At 46.5% G+C, this 19,035-nt stretch overlaps 1 protein-coding gene across 1 annotated transcript in view; it reads left to right on the top strand.

The window, feature by feature from the left end:
- Positions 1–2,031: 2,031 nt before the first annotated feature.
- The window catches only part of LOC147422128 (uncharacterized), a gene marked incomplete at its 5' end in the record, with an annotated part of 80,308 nt that continues 63,304 nt past the window's right edge, over positions 2,032–19,035 (top strand). Inside the window, 3 exons of the mRNA XM_086503231.1 lie at positions 2,032–2,201; positions 2,427–2,486; positions 2,580–2,623. Coding sequence (XP_086359357.1) covers positions 2,032–2,201; positions 2,427–2,486; positions 2,580–2,623 — 274 coding nt within the window. The remainder of the gene's footprint in view (positions 2,202–2,426; positions 2,487–2,579; positions 2,624–19,035) is intronic.

Below are 19,035 nucleotides of genomic sequence, written 5' to 3' on the forward strand. Positions count from 1 at the left end.
GTGCGTATAGTTGTGCTTTCGTAACTTGTTTTACTGGTTGAGTATCCCTACGTATCCCTATTGGGTCGCTTGTAAATAAAATCTATTAAGGTAGAATATTTGCTTGCGTCTGCCTCGCGCCCACTCCCATGTGCATGATTTTCCCCACTGCCTTTTCCACATAGATCTGCGCATCTGGTCATCTCCGTCTCTTTGCCACAAGCCGTCTGCAGCAGGATCCCCTCGGGGGGGCAAGTGTCTATAGCAACATCACTGAGGTGGAGATGATGGACAAGACGGGAGAGCAGGGCCTGTGTGGGTGTGTGTGAATTCTCTGATGTTGAGAGAGAGAGAGAGAGAGAGAGAGAGAGAGAGAGAGAGAGAGAGAGAGAGAGAGAGAAGAATGCATGTCATCCACGTGCCTTGCCTCCCCCCCTTCTCAAATCCTCCTATTCACACCCTTCCCTTTAATTACCTTTCGCTTTCCCTTGTGAGCTATTGAGGCCATTTTCCGATTTAAAATGATTGGGTAGGGGTATTACCTGCACAAGCGTGCGCATGAGAGAGAGAGAGAGAGAGAGAGAGAGAGAGAGAGAGAGAGAGAGAGAGAGAGAGAGAGAGAGAGAGAGAGAGAGAGAGAGAAGAACGCATGTTATCCACGTGCCTTGCCCCCCCCCCCCTTCTCAAATCCTCCTATTCCCACCCTTCCCTTTAATTACCTTTCTCTTTCCCTTGTGAGATATTGAGGCCATTTTCCGATTTAAAATGATTCGGTACCCCCTACTGGGAGGAAGGAAATAAAATTCATTAATGATTAAGATTCCCTCTACCCCCCTCCCCCCCCTTCACATGCGCCTTCTCCCCCTCCTCTCGAGGGTGCGCCTCCGCCCTCCCAGCGACCTACAGTTTGCGATCTACTTTTGCCTTTGCCCCATCCCTCTCCTTGCTATTGCTCGTGACCTCTGTCTTCCACCATGGCTGCGATCCCTCCTCCCGCCTGTGCCCCATCCCTCCTGTCTACGGCATCTCTCTCTTTCTCTTGCCTCGAACACCTCTTTTCTCTCTCTCTCTCTCTCTCTCTCTCTCTCTCTCTCTGCGTGCACTGTCTTTGATCTCCCACCTCAATCCCATGCAGTCACAGATATGGTTGGTCATGCAGGGATGTCTCTCTCTCGCGTGACGTCTGCTGCTGTTGCAGGCTCTGTGTGTGTGGACGTTTGGTATTGCACGATTCTCTCTCTCTCTCTCTCTCTCTCTCTCTCTCATGCAGGCCTCGAGAAGCATTGCAGATCGGTGGTCTGAGGCTGGGCGGGAGGGGAGGAACTCTGAGAGGAGAGACGACAAGGGAGGCGGCAAGAAAGACACGAGCCTGAGAGAGAGAGAGAGAGAGAGAGAGAGAGAGGGAGCTGGAAAGGGGAGGTGTTTCCACGTGGTGTACCACTCTCGTTTTCTTTTTCTCTTCGAATGTAAACCCTTTCCTTTTCCATTTTTGACTAATGCCATGATTTTTTGATTTTCTATCAGCTGGTACCCCCTACTGATACTACTACTGGGAGCTTTCAAAATAAAATCCAATAGGAGAAAGATGCTTTAAATCTCGCTCGGCCAAGTGAGCAAGGACGAGGCGCAGGCCTTACGTGTGTTGGAGAAAAACAAAGAGGCAGAGCGTGCAGGTCTCTCGCAACGTCCATTACAACTCTCTCTCTCCCCCTCCTCGTGGTGCAAGCATCGTCTCTTTCGAGTCTCCTCTTCGGAGCTTGTCCTGACTCCTATCCTCCGTGTTTCGTCAACTAAAGTCACGGAGCCAAGGCATATTGAATTGAGAGACAAATGATGGACACAACTCAGGAAGGTAGGTTGGCGAATGAGAGAGAGAGAGAGAGAGAGAGAGAGCAACGGTGCATCTGTGAAGGCAGCCACTATAATTGTCAGCAGCATCTCCTAGATTCTTGTTTAAAGGAATTTTCCAAAATCGTTATTACATATACTACTGGAAGAGAATTAAATAAAGTCTTTTGCGATTCATTCTCTTGCGCACATCGGGTCTGTTGAAAGCCGACACGCTGCTGCTATGGCGACCATCTCTCCCCCGCATGCTGCTGTCGTCACCCTCTTCTAGGACCTTGCCGCACACCCTCATGGAGGCCTCCTTTCTATTTTTCTGGCTGCTGTCGTCACACCTCCTGTAGCACCTCTTCTGCGAGCCCTCCTACTGTTGGAAGGTAACCCGCTGCTGCTATGGCGACCTCCTCTTCTAGGACCCCTATTGCACACACTTGGGGCGACCTCCCTCCAATGCTCTCGCCCCTTCTTTCAGGATACAACATCCCAAGTACTGACATGCACAGAGAATTCTAAAACTAACTACACTTCGTCGTCACTTCCAAACTTTTCTTTTTGCCCCCTTCGACTAATCACTAATGGGAGATTTTTTTATTTTTTTACAGCTACTCGGAGACAGAAATTATATCTGGGCATTGTGGAGATGGCAGCCCCTTCTTCCCCTTGTAATCTCTCTCTCTCTCTCTCTCACACACACACACACACACACACACACACACGTATACACATGCACGAGAAAATATGTTTACACTTTGCAGGTCTCACTCGAACATTCCTCTTGCTTCTGGGGTGCCTTCTCAATGTAAGCTTTCTTTCTCTTTTACATGTATGTATATATATGTAAGAGGAGAGAAGAAGAAGAAGAAGAGAGTTTTAATGTTGTAGGAAACTATCCCAAGGGACCTTAAATATCTAGCAGAAGAGAGAGAGAGAGAGAGAGAGAGAGAGAGAGAGAGAGAGAGAGAGAGAGAGAGAGAGAGAGAGAGAGAGAGATGATGAAATGAAATGTTATATACGCTTTCAAAAGGCCAAAATGACCTATGAGACCAAACTATTACAAAATGGTGAATCTAATACCATGTCTGGGTACAAAGGAACTAGAGTCTAGAACAAAGATACTACTACTAGAATCCATCCTCTGCACTCTGGATGTTGAGAGAGTATGGCTCGAATCCTCAGCTGTAGTCTCCGTTGATGCTGTGTAGCCCCTCTCCTCAATCGTGGCCGTCTAGATCTCCGTAGCTCCAGTGCTCGGTCGATGAGAGTGCCGGTAGTGGTCGAATGAGTGTGGGCCGAGCTCTACAGTGATGGTTGCTACTCTGGCTGTCCCATATCTAGTGAAAAGAAATTAGTAATCTGTCTCTAGGACTGTCTCTCTCTATCTCTCCCCAATAAAGAGTCTCTATATTTGTGTAACTCAAGTAGATATAGCCCAAGACATCTGTGATCCTCATAACTCATGACCCTATAGAAAGGACCCTCTCTGAATAAGCAGTGGAAACGGCCCCATATCTCATAGTACACTTTGCAATGTAGCTTTGTCTCTGGCTCTAGCTAGCATAAGCGACATATCTTGCTGTATGTTGGTATCCCTCTGAATCTACTAGTCTCAATCGCAAGCTGATGTGAGGATGTGCGTATTTGACCAATGGCACACCGCAAACCATGAGATATATGTGTGTCCATGTAGCTGGGTCAAATCACAAACCCATCTCCTATGAGGTGGAGAAGATGCTCTCTATAGAAAGCCACCTTTGTGCCCAACTCCTGTGGTGGCTCTATCCACGTCCTCCTGGTATCCAGCTGGATCAGGTCCTGCCAAACGAGTCTAGTAATCTCCACCCGTAAAAGAGACATCGAGGGTGCTTGAAGAGTGCTAGAAAAGGGGCAGCCTGTCCACGGTGAAGCCATGCGTCTAAAACCATGATGTCACGTGTTCATACCAGCATGAAGTGTCCCCCTTGAAGAGCTAACTGTTTGGAAGATGCAAGGGCCAATCTAGCATGTCCGTCTCTAGTAGTATCTCACAAGCTGTGCACAAATGAGACACGTCTGGTAAGCGCCTCAATCTCCATAGGAGGGGTAGCTAGCTCTGCTCGAATGATAGCGTGGGGTACAGAGGCCTTGGCTCTGATCAGTCGAGAGATCATAGATAGCAAGGGCCTCTCCATACGTCTCCAACCATCTTGGCCTACAGAAGGTCCCCATATCTGCACCCCATACAACATAGCTGAGGCTACTAAAGTATCAAAAGAGTCATAACTTTGTTCGAGGTTCCTGGAACTGAACCTGCGAACACATCCTCTCCAAGCCTCCCAAGGCTGCAAAAGCTCTAGTTAGTCTAGTCTTTGCTTCTCTTCCCAAAGAAAGCCTCGGCCCAGTGAAGACAACCCCAAGGTCAGTGTATGCATCTCTATACTCTATAATCTCCTAACCATATGTGAAAGTCGGTGTTGATCTCCTGATCCACTGTGGTGTGGTGTTAAACACCATAACTTTGGTTTTACCAAGGTTTACAGACAATCCACTATCCTCTACATAACTGTGTAATGCATCCAATCGTCGTTGCATACTCTGGTGAGTCAAAGATCAACACAATATCATCAGCATATAACAACAATGGGATCCACGTCCCTATCAGCTGGGCACCTCTATCACCCTCTCTGTCAATGTAATCAGACACCTCATCAATATACATATGTCAAAGGTGCAGTGGAAAGAAGGTGAATTGGATGGGGATCTTGTCTGCAATTGCGATCAAGACACCTCTTTGTGACGGGCAGCCAATAGATGTCGAATCTATCGCGATGGATCTCCTCGCCGTAAAGGCACAAGCGCGTACCGCCCACCGAACGGGCACTGTATCTTGCCAGGGATGCACAACCGCTACGGAGCGGTGGTAATAGGCCCGAAAGGGAAGCGCTAGGGCAAGAGAGACAAATCGCAAGTTGAGATCACCACCTGCAGAAAACTCTAGAGAGAGAATGTGCAAAAATGCTAGAGAGAGAGTGCTCGCTAGAAATTGCAAACGCTAGAGAGAAAATGCTAGCAGAAAAGAGAGCCCAAACATTGGTAATTTGCATTCAACAACTTGCCAACAGTACAAGGGGGGGGATTGCCTATATAGGACAAACTCCCGTTTGCCCTACTCAGTCTGCGCGGAAAGCCCATCTCCAAAGTAGCCTCCGAATCCAAACTGACTAACATGTAGCACTACAAACAGCATGGTACTCTGCCTCTGTGGAAGGCAAAGCAATTGTTGGCCGTTTCTTGCTGCTCCATGAAACTGCTCCTGAGCAAAAAGAAAAGGTAAAACCTGTGGTTGACCGTCATCCGTCTGAATCACCTCTACAATCTGAATCACTCCATCCCAGAATGACGTGGGGATTCAAACCTCAAGCTGCATAGTGAATGCTAAATGCTAAATGACTAGGTCGCCTTCAAATACCGCAGGACCCTGATGGCCTGCTGCATGTGTGACTTGGCGGGTTTTTGCATAAAGGAACTGAGTAGACACACCGGGAAACTTACCTCAAATCGAGTATTGAGTACCCAAATGAGTGAACCAACTAGTTTTCGATACTTTGTTGCATCTGCTAGAAGAGGAAGACCAAACTGTGACAACTTATGATTGGGATCCATGGGAGTAGAGATAAATTTGCACTCGGTCATACCGAATGCTTCCAATAATTCCCGGATGTACTGCTCTTGAGAGAGGAAGATGCCCCCCCTCTATCTTTCCTAACCTCGAATTTAAGAAAATGATGAAACCAGCCAAGGTTTGTGATCTCAAACTCCTTTGACAAGGTTGCCATAATAATGCGGATGTGCTCAGCATGGCTACTTGTAATCACAAGATCATCGACGTAGAGGATAACAAGTGTCATTAACCCTCCCTCACGGAAAACGTACATATTTCGATCAACAGAAGATCGCTTGAAGGAGTGTCGTAAGACAAAGGAATCGATCTTCCGGTACCACGCTCTAGGCGATTGCTTGAGGCCATAGAGAGCCTTGAGCAATCTACAAACCATATTGGATCTTCAAACCTTGGAGGCTGCTCCACATAAACCTCCTCCTCCAGTTCGCCATTGAGGAATGCCGAAACCACATCCATCTAAAAACCCGGCCACCTGTGAAGGGCAACAAGGGCAAAAACAATCCAAATAGTTGCCATCCGTGCGGTTGGTGCAAAGGTCTCCTCGTACTCTACACCGGGTTTCTGGGAAAAGCCTTTGGCAACAAGTCTTGCCTTGTGCTTGTCGAGAGAACCATCACCTTTATACTTGGTCTTGTAGACCCACTTGACCTCGATCACTTCCGCTGGGGAGGCAGCGGAACCAACACGCATTTGTTGATTTTCTTGATGCAATCAATCTCTTTCTTCATGGCCAACTTCCATTGAGGTAGTGAAAGTGCCTCCTCAACTGTAAGAGGAACTCTGTCCTGGATCATTGAAGACATCAATGCATAGTTCACTTGTGGTAACGGGACATCTACCTCGGCAAGTCGAAGTCGATGTGAGCGTCGCGAGTTACTGGCTTCTCGCCAATGTGGTGGAAAATCTGATGTTGCTGAATCTCACAAGGTCTCCAATAACCACTTCGGCAACTTGTTGGGCTTGCTTCCCTCGGGGGGAGCCACCGGCAAATCTGTCTCTACATCGGCACTGTGATGAGATCCACTGTCAACTGCATCTTTAGGTATGGGTGCATCCTCCTCTGTTGCCTGAGGGACAGGGGTAGGAGAAGAGGGCTCATCATAGGGCATGTCAAAATCTGGGTCTCCAAGAATCGGAAGATCAGGAGTCCTCATGGAAGGCTTGGGAGCAGAAGCCCCTTGTGAAGGTAAGGTCTCATTGAAGACAACATCACGGCTTAAGACAATCTCCTTCTTTGGATCATTAAGTCGATATCCCACTGAAAGAGAGTTGTAGCCGACAAAAATCATTTTGCGGGTCTTGGGGTCAAACTTCCCCCTTTGCTCCTTTGTTACGTGGACATAGGCATCGCTCCCAAAATTCTTGAAATGGGAGACGTTGGGCTTCTTACCAAAATAGGCTTCAACTGGTGTCATCTTTGGAATTGAAGAGGTTGGAGGTCTGTTGAGGGTGTGGACAGCCGTCGCAACTGCCTCAGCCCGCAAGGACTTAGATAAATCTCGATGCTCAAACATGGTCCTAGCCATCTCTACTATTGTCCTGTTCTTCCGTTCCACAACTCCATTCTCTGAAGGTGTATTGGTATTCGCAAGCTCTCGCTTGATATTATGGTCCGTACAAAACTGAATGAAAGCATTGGAGGTAAACTCCCCACCTTTATCCGATCTAATGGTCTTCAATACATGATTGCTTTCCTTCTCCACAAGAGTAAGCCAATTCTTGAAGAGGCCAAAAGCCTCGTGCTTGTGTTGTAGAAAATATGCCCAAGTAAAGCCGCTAAAGTCATCCACCAATAACATGAAGTAAAGAGCCTTGCCGAGGGAAGGGGTCTGCATAGGTCCACAAAGGTCGGTGTGAATTAACTCCAACACGACAGTGGCGCGACGTGAAGAACGGGATGGATTCTCGATGTTTCGCACTAATGCAGGCAATGCATTTCCCATGCTTACTCCCAACATCTGGTAAGCCTTGAAGCAACTGTTCTCGAAAAGGAAGTCGAAGGGCATCATTGTTCAAATGGCCAAACCCGTAATGCCATAAATCACTTGTGGGTATCCGAGTCGAGGAAGAAAGAGCGTGGAGTCGATAGAGGCCGTTCTCTACCGAGCCCCCTCTGACTTCTATACCGGTCAGCTGATCTCGTATAGATACCGAGTCCTTCGTGAAGATCACCTCCTTGCCAAGCTTGCACACCTCGTGCAGTAATATAGGATGAAAACCCAATTTCGGAGCATAAAGTACCTTGGAGGTATGCATACTACCTAGCTCCATGGAACCCTCGCTGTGAATGGGAATTTCAGATTTGTCGCTGATGAAAATAGTACCACAGTGTCGCCGCATGTTGGACAATAGATCCTTCGTAGGTGTCATGTGCCGTGAGGCACCACTATCAAGGATCCAATCACGACTATCTCGAGGAGAAAGGGTCACCAATGTCTCCGATGTCCTCGAAGAGTCCGTCGAAGGGAGAATCTCCAAATGAACAAAGGCCGGTGACTGTACTACTACTGCCGAGGAGGTCGAAGCTTCTCCAACTCGCCTTGGATACTTCCTCCAATAATGTCCTTTCTCACCACAATTGGTGCAATGCCGCTCCGTCTCAAGGTGTCACGCTCGGCATCACTCTTCTTGTCTTTGGTGTTGGTGCTTTTCTTCTTACCCTTCTGCTTCTTGTTGTTGTTGTTGTTGGAAGAACCGGTCAAGGCTTCAAAGCCTGACTTCATCCCCTATTGGAACCTCTCCTCTTGGTCTAAAACCATTGGAACTAACTCCTCCCAAGTGATAGTATTCAACCGTCCACTGGTAATCAAGGAAGAGTAGAAGCTGGTATACCGGGGAGGCAATTGAGCCAAAAGCTGAATGGCCATGTCCTCCAAATTGATAAGCTTTCCCATATGAAGTATCTCCTCCTGAAGCTCTTGCATCTTGTTGATATGATCCTGCATGGAAGTATTCTTTGCATCCAAGTTTCTCAACTGCACCTCGAGGGCTATCCGCTTCATTGGAGAGACCTGATCATAGAAGAAGGTTGATCCCACATCAACCTCGCATCTTGCATTAGCTGAATGTGGCCAATCACCGCGGGTGAATTGTTGAGGATAATAAAAGACCGGATCCGGACATTGACTCGTTCCCATAACTTCGCTCCCTTTGAGTCCTTTGGCTTTTGGAAGGTGCTTGAGACAAATCCTCCAACCTCGTAAGAGTCAAAGACTGCCATCATGGCTGCTTTCCAAAGGGCATAATTGTCTGCATTCAATCGCCGATTTGAGGGAAACATAGGGAGTGTAGGTATCTTGATTGGTTGATCACCTACTCAGGAATAGAACTGGGACCAATCTCCCCATTCGTCATTGACGGTGTGGTCACCGCCGCTGATCCCATCCTCATGGTGTCCTTCATCACCATGGGCTGTCAGAGTCATTACTTTTCTCCATGGTGTTGGAGAATTTGGGCATGTGAAGCGGCTAGGTTGAAGTGGAAGAGAGGAAATCTACAAATCTGTCCACTACAGCCGAAATTAGCCCCAAAAGAGTGAAAAACACAGAAAAAACAGCAAAGCGCCTCTTTTTTTCGCAAAAAACAGCAACTCAATCTTGCACAAATCACCGATCCGATTCAAGAGCACGCCGTGGCTCTGATACCATGTCAAAGGTGCAGCTGAAAGAAGGTGAATTGGATGAGGAACTTGTCTGCAAACTGCGATCAAGACACCTCTCTGTGACGGGCAGCCAATAGATCTCGAATCTATCCCGATGAATCTCCTCGCGGTTAAGGCACAAGCGCGTACTGCCCACCGAACAGACACTTTATCTTGCCGAAGATGCACAACCGCTATGGAGCGGTGGTAATAGGCCAGAAAGGGAAGCCCTAGGGCAAGAGAGAGAGATCGCAAGCTCAGGTCACCACCTGCAGAAAACGTAGAGAGAGAATGTGCAAAAACGCTAGAGAGAGAGTGCTCGCTAGAAACTGCAAACGCTAGCAGAGGAGAGAGCCCAAACGCTGGTAATCTACACTCAACAACTTGCCAAAAGTACAAGGGGGGTGACTGTTTATATAGGTGTAAGGTGCAACAGAAGTGAATCTTGAACTTTGCTCAAGATGAGTGCTCCGAATTGTGCTCAAGGGTTCCTTTTACTTACAGAAGTGAAGCCTTCCGTTCCTTTAGTAAGAGAGTGCAATGGACACAAACAAAGTGGTGAATATTGTGAATGAAGGTGCATGAGACTGAGAGATAGAGAGAGAAGAGAATACGACACCAGAATATTGTCAAACCCTCCTCCGAAGGCCCCACTCTCTATGGCGAGAGCGGTCTACTATTGATTGCACAAATCTGTACAATGCTTTGGACTTGCCGACGATGTCGACGATGATGAGGATGAAGACAAGACGGGCTGAAATTTGAAAATGCTAATGGCCGCGGGAAAGAGAAGAACTTAGGTAAGAGAAGATCCTTCTCTAACCACGGATTACAAGCTAAAGTAAGAACCTCAAGACCTCAAGAACCACAAGAACCCAAGTTCCTCGTGAACTTAAGAACCCAAGACTTCAGTGTATGGTCATCAGCCGAAGCGGAATGGATACTTTGCATGGAGGTGGTGAGCATGGGAGTGGCGAAGAAGAGTTTTTACCACGAGGAGGTTTCTGTTTTCCCGACCCTCCGCCTTCCCCATCTACGCCAAGGTTTGCGCCAAATCCTGTGGAGGCTATGGTCAAGACGACGATGAACATGATGTTGCAACAAGAAGCGCAACGCGCCACCTTGAAGTGTGAGTGCGAAGAAAGAAAGGCAATTTTGGATCGCGAAAGCGATGAAAGAAAGGCAGCCTTGGAGCGTGAGCGTGAGTAAGCACGCTTGGTGGCCGAAGATAGACAAGCGGCCTTGGAGTTATAGCGTGAGGCGCAGAGAGACCAACATATGCAAGAGTTGGTCCTACAGGTACTCACCTCGAAACCCGAGCCGGTCAAAGATGTTGGTGGTTCATCAAGTGGCGTAAGCCGAGATTCGGACTCCAACAATGTCACGTGACACATCCAACCCTATGTGTTCGTGGACAAGCTACAGCATGACCAGGGTTCAGTTCAATCATGTCAGTCTAGAATAGGAAGTGATCTGGCACTTTTATGAGTCTGTTCGTAGACCGTGCATGTTGAGACACTTAGAATAGATGCATATCCTTTGGCTGCACACAGCATGATCATCTAATTTCCATCAAAACCCATCAGGAGCATTTTCATAGTGCATAGACCTATTTTTCCTATTTTTGACATTTTTCACTTATTAATTTAAGTGACTTTTGCTGGGAACTAGGTAGGGCAATTTTGCTAAGTTTGTATATATAGAAACCTAGCGCAGTACTTTCTGGTAGAAGAGGCAGCAGGAGCGCTTGCTCACAGGCAACTTCTCAGCAGGACCCCAAGTTTCTCTAGTGTTTTTGCATCACAGCAGAAGAGCTAGCCTTTTTGGACAAGAACCCAGATCAGCCAGCGTTTTGCTTCTACATCAGCTTGGCGACAGCAAGGAACAGATCAGCCCTCGCGTTAGTGGTTGCACCAGCTAATCCATAGCGTGTTTACAGCATGACCCATTTTCAGCCCTAGCGTTTTTGGTTTGCAGATCAATATCAACGTTTTTGCAGATCTTCGAGACGGAATCAGCCCTAGACTCAGTGTTTTCAGTTTTTAGCAGTCCCCCCGAATCTCGCAGATCTCACCTTCTCGCAGGAGATCCTCGCCGCACGGTCAGATCTCGCGAAGTTTGCAGTTTCAGCCCGGAAAACGCAGATTTCATTTTCAGCGCGTCGTCGTTGCAACGTCGTTATCGCCGTTGTCATCGACATAGAGTAGGAATTCAGCAGATAAAGATTTGCAGATTTTAGCCATTAGCATTTTCAGTTTTCAGCGCGTCTCGTCGTCGTCCTCATCGTCGTCGACATCGTCGGCAAGTCCAAAGCATTGTAGAGATTTGTGCAATCATAAGTAGACCGCTCTCGCCATAGAGAGTGGGGCCTTCGGAGGGGTTTGACAACATCCTGGTGTCGTATTCTCTTCTCTCTCCATCTCTCAGTCTCATGCACCTTCATTCACAGTGTTCATCCACTTTGTTTGTGTCCATTGCACTCTCTCACTAAAGGAACGGAAGGCTCTCCCTTCCGTAAGTAAAAGGAACCTTGAGCACAATTCGGAGCACTCATCTTGACCAAAGTTCAACATTCACTTTCGCTGCACCTTACATTGGTATCAGAGCTTTGACAATGTTCTGTATCACTCAAGGAAAGAACCACAAGAACCACATAATTTTCTTTTTGCTTGTTGCGGTCGCACGTAACCCAAGTTCTCATGGGCATGTCGATTCCTAATCGTGTTTTTGAAGAGTGACAGGAAACCCAAGAAAGAAGGGCTTGTCCAGCCTCCCCTTGTTTCTCTTTTCACTCATTGAGAGCGGACTGTGCACTTAGCGACCGGCCAATCGATGTGAGGTGGGAAAAAGCAACCTTGGTGTAGCGCAAGGCCGCCAAGGGGTACGCCCGCGGAAAAGAGCAGAACTTGGGTGAAGAGAAGATCCTTCTCTACCACAGATTGCAAGCAAAAGAAGAACCTCAAGAACCGCAAGAACCGCAAGACCTTTAAGACCCTCAAGAACGCCAAGAACCAAGACCCCCAAGAACCCAAGTTCCTCGTGAACTTAAGAACCCAAGACCACAAGAACCCACGACTTCAGTGGATGGTCATCACTCGAAGCGGAATGGATACTTCGCCTGGAGGTCATGAGCATGAGAGAGGCGAAGAAGAATTTCCTCACCATGGAGGTTTTCTTGACCCTCCCCCTTTCCCATCTACGCTATGGATTGTACCAAATCCTATGGAGGCTTTGGTCAAGACAATGCTAGACATGATCGCACAACAAGAAGCGAATCGTGTGGCGGCCGAAGAAAGACAGACAGAGCGTGCGGCACAGAGTGAACGACGCATGCAAGAATTGATCCGACTTCTCGCCTTGAACTCGGAGCTCGCCAAAGATGTTGGTAGTTCATCAAATGGCGCAAGTCGAGATTCGGACTCCAACAACCCAGTCACAGAGAAGATCCAGTTTAGTAAGTATGATGGTAAGATGGATGTTGCGGTTATTCATTCTTGGTTGCATCAATTTAATGCTTATTTTGCGACAACTAACAAGACAGGAAATAGCAAGGTTTTGACGGCAGCTATGTACCTTGCCGGTGATAATATCAATTGGTATCATGCATGGCAACCTAGAGGAAGCCGACGAATTCACGCCCCTTTCCTTCAATTGGGCTGATTTCCAAGACAAGCTCAAGGCGCGGTTTATGCCACCTGAGTATCTCACACAATTGAAAGACGATTGGCGCGGTCTCAAGCAAAATGGTATGCCAGTTATGTCTTTCTCTAATCGTGTTTTGCAGCTCGGCACTCAATTACGCAAATCGGATGGGGAGCGCAAGGAGGCATTCCTTTATGGATTGGACGAGTATATCAAGTATGATGTCGAGGTGCTCGATCCAATCGATCTCAATAAAGGCGGTAGCGATTGCTCTCGCACAAGAGATAAAGCACAATAAGGGAGAGCCTAAGGAAAACAAGACTTCGACAAGTACCTCTCAGAACTTTCAGAACGGTAAGACTGGTAAGAACGGTAACTTTGCTAACCAATCTTCCAATAGTCTCAGAAAAGAACTCTCAAAGTGAACCTAAGGGTAAGCTAACACAATTGCTAAACCTAAGCTCATTCCAGATGAAAAGGTAGCACAAGGAATTTTAGGAGGATACATCACGTCGGAAGAGCAAAGCACTTATTCTAAGGAAGGTCGTTGTTTTCATTGTCACATTAAGGGTCACATAAAAAGAACATGTCCTAAGCTTGACTTTAATGAATCTAAACAATCCACAGAACCCACAGAACCCACTTCCTCTGTCAATGCAATAAATGAGAACATGAGTGTGCCCCAAGTTTCTCATGACCCTCCCATCGATGAGTCATTAAATGTTATGGTCATATGACAGGGTAGCGTTTTGTCATATTGTTTGACCGAGGCTCTATGCATGATGTGATTAGTCCCTCTCTTGTTGAGAGAGCCCGCCTAGATGTTAGTCAGAAATCTCCTCTTGAGGTCTCTGACTTCGCTCCCGGTATGGACTCTCTCCTCACGAAGTAGTGCCTTGATGTGTTGTTTACAATTCAACAAGTTGCTTTCCGTAGAAAATTTTTAGTCTCTCCTCTCTCAAGATGTGATATGATTTTGGGCATTCGATGGTTTCGTGAGCATAACCCTCTCATTGATTGGGCGGAAAATACGTTCACTTTCAATGCCAAAAGTGACTCTCCCATTGTCATTCGTGGAGAGCAAGTTGTTCATTCTCCATCTCTCATTTCTAATGTGTAGGCGAAGATTGAAAGGATTCAGGAGAAGGAGACTCTCTCAGTCTCTTCTTCTCCAAAGCATGACACACAAGAATTGCATGATAATGATGAGCATGATGATTTGCAGGATAATGACAAGCATAATGATAAGCATGATGATGAGCATGATGATTTGCATGATCAAGATGTGATTTCTCACAGGCATGATGATTTGCATGAAGATGATGTGATTGTTCACAAGGATGATGTGTTAGTCGATACTTTCTCTAATGAAGCTAACCTCATTGCAGATTCGATCAATCACGAAGAACCGATCTTGGCTCTTAAGTCGACGTCCACAGAACCCCCACAGGAAGATTCGATCGATCATGAAGAACCGATCTTGGCTCTCGAGCCTAGGTCCAAAGAACCCTCGCAAGAAGTACTATGTGTTCGTATGATTAGTCAGCACGCATTGTTTGAGTGTTTCATTCGTGATCCTTTCCTGTATTTTAGTCAGTGCCTTTATGTGATCCCTTTTCCTAGGCATGCCATATTGTACGCTGAGCACGATTCACTCATGAATGAGCACGGATGTATGCAGATGATTCATGAAAAGCTGAAAAGTATGCATTCAAGGAAGTCACATTCCATGTCTCTTCCTTGGCACGACTCAGTCGTAGAGAGAGCACAAGAAGGATTGAGCATCAAGCATCTGCATTTCCATTGTGATTTGCCACAGTTGATTCATTTAGATCAGAAAGACAAGTTTCGACCCCATTGTTTGCGTGTGTTTGATGAACGGTTTGGCACTCCGTCTATATGTTCATCTACATTGCATGCACATTCTTTAAAGAAGATTAGAATCTTTCCAGTCACTTCACATGGAATGGGTATGTTCATGTTGGAAGTGGTTTCAGGAATTTTCATCCTCGGAGATTCTTGAAGAAGATAGATGCATGACTCTGGACGAAGTGGAAGCATTGAAGATGACTTTGTGTCGCTTTCGGCGCGGCCCAAAGAAGCAAGCGTTGCAGACCTTTATGATGTTTAAGTATCGCACGACCCACACATCAGAGTGGGCCGGCGAAGCGTCCTTCCCAGGATTCCAGACCCTGTTTGGCGATTTCCCTCGACGCCATACAGTTCGCTTCCAGTACCTCACTTTGAAAAGGAGGGGATGTCACGTGACATATCTAACTCTATGTGTCCGTGGACAAGCTACATCATGACCAGGTTTCAGTTCAGTCAAGTCAATCTATAATAGGAAGTGATCTGGCACTTTTATGAGTCTGTTCGCAGACCGTGCATGTCCAGACACTTAGAATAGATGCATATCCTCTCGCTGCACACAGCATGATCATCAGATTTCCATGAGAACCCGTTAGCAACATTTTTACAGTGCATAGACCTATTTTCCCTATTTTTGATATTTTTCACTTATTAATTTAAGTGAATTTTGTTGGGAACTAGGTAGGGCAATTTTGCTAAGTTTGTATATATAGAAACCTAGCGCTAGCACTTTCTGGCAGTAGAGGCAGCAGGAGCGCTTGCTCACAGGCAACTTCTCACCAGGACCCCAAGTTTCTCTAGTGTTTTTGCATCACAGCAGGAGAGCTAGCGTTTTTGGACAAGAACCCAGATCATCCAACGTTTTGCTTCTGCATCAACCTGGCGATAGCAAGGAACAGATCAGCCCTAGCGTTAGTGGTTTGCATCGGCAAATCCACAACGTATTTGCAGCAGGATCCATTTTCGTTTTTGATTTGCAGATCAACCTCAACATTTTTGCAGATCTTCGCGACGGAATCAACCCTAGACTCAGTGTTTTCAGTTTTCAGTAGTCAGTATCCGCAGTAGAACCCCCGAACCTCGCAAATCTCATCTTCCCGCAGCAGATCCTCGCCGCACGGTCAAATCCCTCGAAGTTTGCAGTTTCAGCCCGGAAAACGTAGATTTCAGCATGTGCATTTTCAGCGCGTCGTCGTTGCATCGTCACCATCGCCGTTGTCATTGACATAGAGTCAGAATTAAGCAGATAAAGATTTGCAGATTTCAACCATTAGCATTTTTCAGTTTTCAGTCCGTCTAAATGTCGTCCTCATCGTCGTCGACATCGTCGGCAAGTCCAAAGCATTGTAGAGATTTGTGCAATCATAAGTAGACCGCTCTCGCTGCATTCTTTGCCTCTCATCTCTCATGTGCAGGCAAAGCGTGAGTTACGACGAGGAGCACAAGCGGCATTCATGTATGCCTCTCCAGGTATTTAGGCTCCAGACAGGGTGATCTTTCACACCGTCTCCCACCCGAGCGGCGAGAGGACCATGCATTGAGCTTACGGAGGGGCCATAGCTTGTCAGTAAGGCTCCTTATCGTTTGAACAAGACACAGGAGGAAGAGTTAGAGCGGCAATTCACGGAGTTGGTGGCTAAAAGATTCATATGTTCTAGTGTTCCTATTTTGTTTGTCCGCAAGAAAGATTATTCGTCTCATTTATGTGTTGATTACAGGGCATTGAATAAGATGACCGTCAAGAACAAGTTTCTGATGTCTCGCATTGAGTATATCCTTGATAGGCTCAATGGGGCAAAGGTTTTCAGTAAGGTTGATCTCAAAAGTGGATACCATCAGGTAAGGGTATGCAAAGGCGACATCTACAAGACCGCATTTTGCACGGAGCGAGGGCAATGGGAGTATGTTCTTATGCCTTTTGGATTGACAGGTGCCGTGGGTACATTTAACCGTCTCATGGTAGGCCGTTTTGGCGATATGGTTGGTGTATGTGTGTTCATCTTTCTTGATGATATTCTCATTTTTTATGCAGAAAGGGTATAGACTCGTTTAGATGAGTGTCACCTGTACATTGCAGCTAAGAAATCTGAGTTTTTTCTCGGTTTACAGTTCTCACAGATCACCAAGTCCTCAAGTGGCTCCAATCTATGCCTAGTGCACATTGGAGTGATCGCCAAGTACGGTGGTCACAATTTTTTGAGCAATTTGGAGGTTTGATTGAGTATGTGCGTGGAAAAGCTAACCGTGTTGCAGATGCGTTAAGCCGCAAAGTACAGATTTTGGCTCTTGAGTCAAGATCCACAGTTTCTCTTCAGGGTGTGTCGTTCTACAGCATGAAGAACCAGTATGCGAACTCCGAGTTGGTAAGCATGGTTGCAAGCTCTTGCTTCCCAAGGGCAAAGCAACTATCTCATTTGTGATGGTTTGTTGTATTTTCGTCAACGTCTATGTGTGTTGCCCTCTCATATTACATGATGCACATGACTCTCTCACGGGTGGGCACAGGGGAATGAACACCACTCTGGAAAAAATAGAAAGATTCTTTTATTGGCCTAAACTGCGAAAAGATGTGTTTCGTTATGTCACACAGTGCACCATTTGTCAAAAGGTAAAAGCTCTTCGGGGTAAGCAGCAAGGCCTCTTGCTTCCGCTGCCTATTCCGGATGGATCTTTTCAAGATATTTCTACGGATTTTATGGCTAACCTTCCACCTAGTTTGCATTGAAGGAACACTCAATGTTTGACAATTGTTGATCGTTTCAGCAAGTTTTGCATATTGATTCCTTGTAAGGCCACAGTCACCGCACAAGATGTGGCACGGTTGTTCATAAAGTATTGGTATCCATCTGTGGTCTGTCAAAATCGATTGTTTCAGATAGGGATGTTAAGTCCACGTCCAATTTTTGGCGCGCACTCTTTGAAAATTTTGGCAGTAGGTTGAATTTTTCATCAGCTTTTCGTCCACAGTCAAATGGTCAGACAGAGATTTACAATCAGCTGGCTTTTGATGTTTTAAAGTCATATGTGATCGACAGTCTCATTGGGAGCTCTATCTCCCATTGGTTCAGGCTATTTTGAATGACTCTTTTTCCTCTGCCATTGGTCGAACTCCGTATGAGGCAGCTTTTGGCCGTCCGTTCCAGTCACTTTTGACTCGCTCGTTCAGTCAAACGCCTGATGCCAATGCTGAAAGTCAGTCATTGGATGAGATTTCTGAGAGTGTGAAGCTTCGGCTAAGCAAGGGTCAGGAGTCTTACTCACGGCAGGCTAATAAGCATCGTCAGGATGTTTCAATCAAGGAAGGGGATGGAAAGAAATGTCCCAAGTTGTCTTTTCGAATGTATGGTCCATTTCCTGTCATTAAAAAGATAGATGAGGTTTCAATGAAATTGCAATTGCCTAACTCATGGTCAATGCACAATGTTTTCCATGTTTCTTGGTTGAAAGTGTTCAGGAACACCTCCAAAGGACATTTCCAAAGAAGAAGAACCGGAGATCATTGATGAAGCTGAAGTCATGGAGCCGGAGCAAGTGTTGTTGCATTAGTTTCGCCATGGTTCAAAGAAGCAAGTGAGTTAGTACTTTTTAAAGTTCAAGGATTGAGGAACCCACGAGGGAGTGTGGGTTGATGAAGAGTTTTTCAAAGATTATCCCAAAATGTTGGCAACCTACAAGGAAGCCATGCAGATCGGTACGAGTATCTCAATTTAAAAAGGAGGGGATGTCACGTGCGCATCTAACCCTATGTGCACGTGGACAAGCTACTTCATGACAAGGGTTCAGTTAGCTTAGGAAGTGTTCTGGCACTTTTGTGAGTTTGTTCGCAGACTGTGCATGTCGAGGCACTTAGAGTAGGTGCGTATCCTCTGGTTGCACACAGCATGATCATCAACATTACCATCAGAATCCATCACAAGCATTACAGTGCAGAGAACCTAGTTTCCCTATTTTAGCTATTTTCACTTATTATTAATAAGTGACTTTGTTGGGGAATCGGGTAGGGCAATTTGACTCAGGGAGTATATAGGAAAAGGTAGCGCTAGCACTTTCCAGCGTTTTTGCAAGTTGCAGATCACCCTGGCGTTTGCAGATCCTCTAGCGTTTTCTGCAGCAGATACAGTTTCAGTCCTAGCATTTTGGGAACAGCAGACCAGCCCTAGCGTTTGCAATTTCTGGCGATAGATCCTCTCATTTGCATCAGCGTTTTGCATTTTCAGTAGTCCGACACCGTACCGCAGCCCCCAAACCAGCAGATCCTCGCTGCACGGTCAGATCAGCCAGCGTTTGCAGATTCAGCCCGCTATTTGCAGATTTCAGCATTTGCGTTTTCAGCGTATCGTCGTCGCGTCGTCATCATCGCTGCCGTCATCGACATAGAGTCAAAATTCAGCAGATACAAGAT

The sequence above is a fragment of the Adiantum capillus-veneris genome, chromosome 27 (genome assembly GCF_014529385.1).
Source record: "Adiantum capillus-veneris isolate H3 chromosome 27, ASM1452938v2, whole genome shotgun sequence".
NCBI classification, from domain to species: domain Eukaryota; kingdom Viridiplantae; phylum Streptophyta; class Polypodiopsida; order Polypodiales; family Pteridaceae; genus Adiantum; species Adiantum capillus-veneris.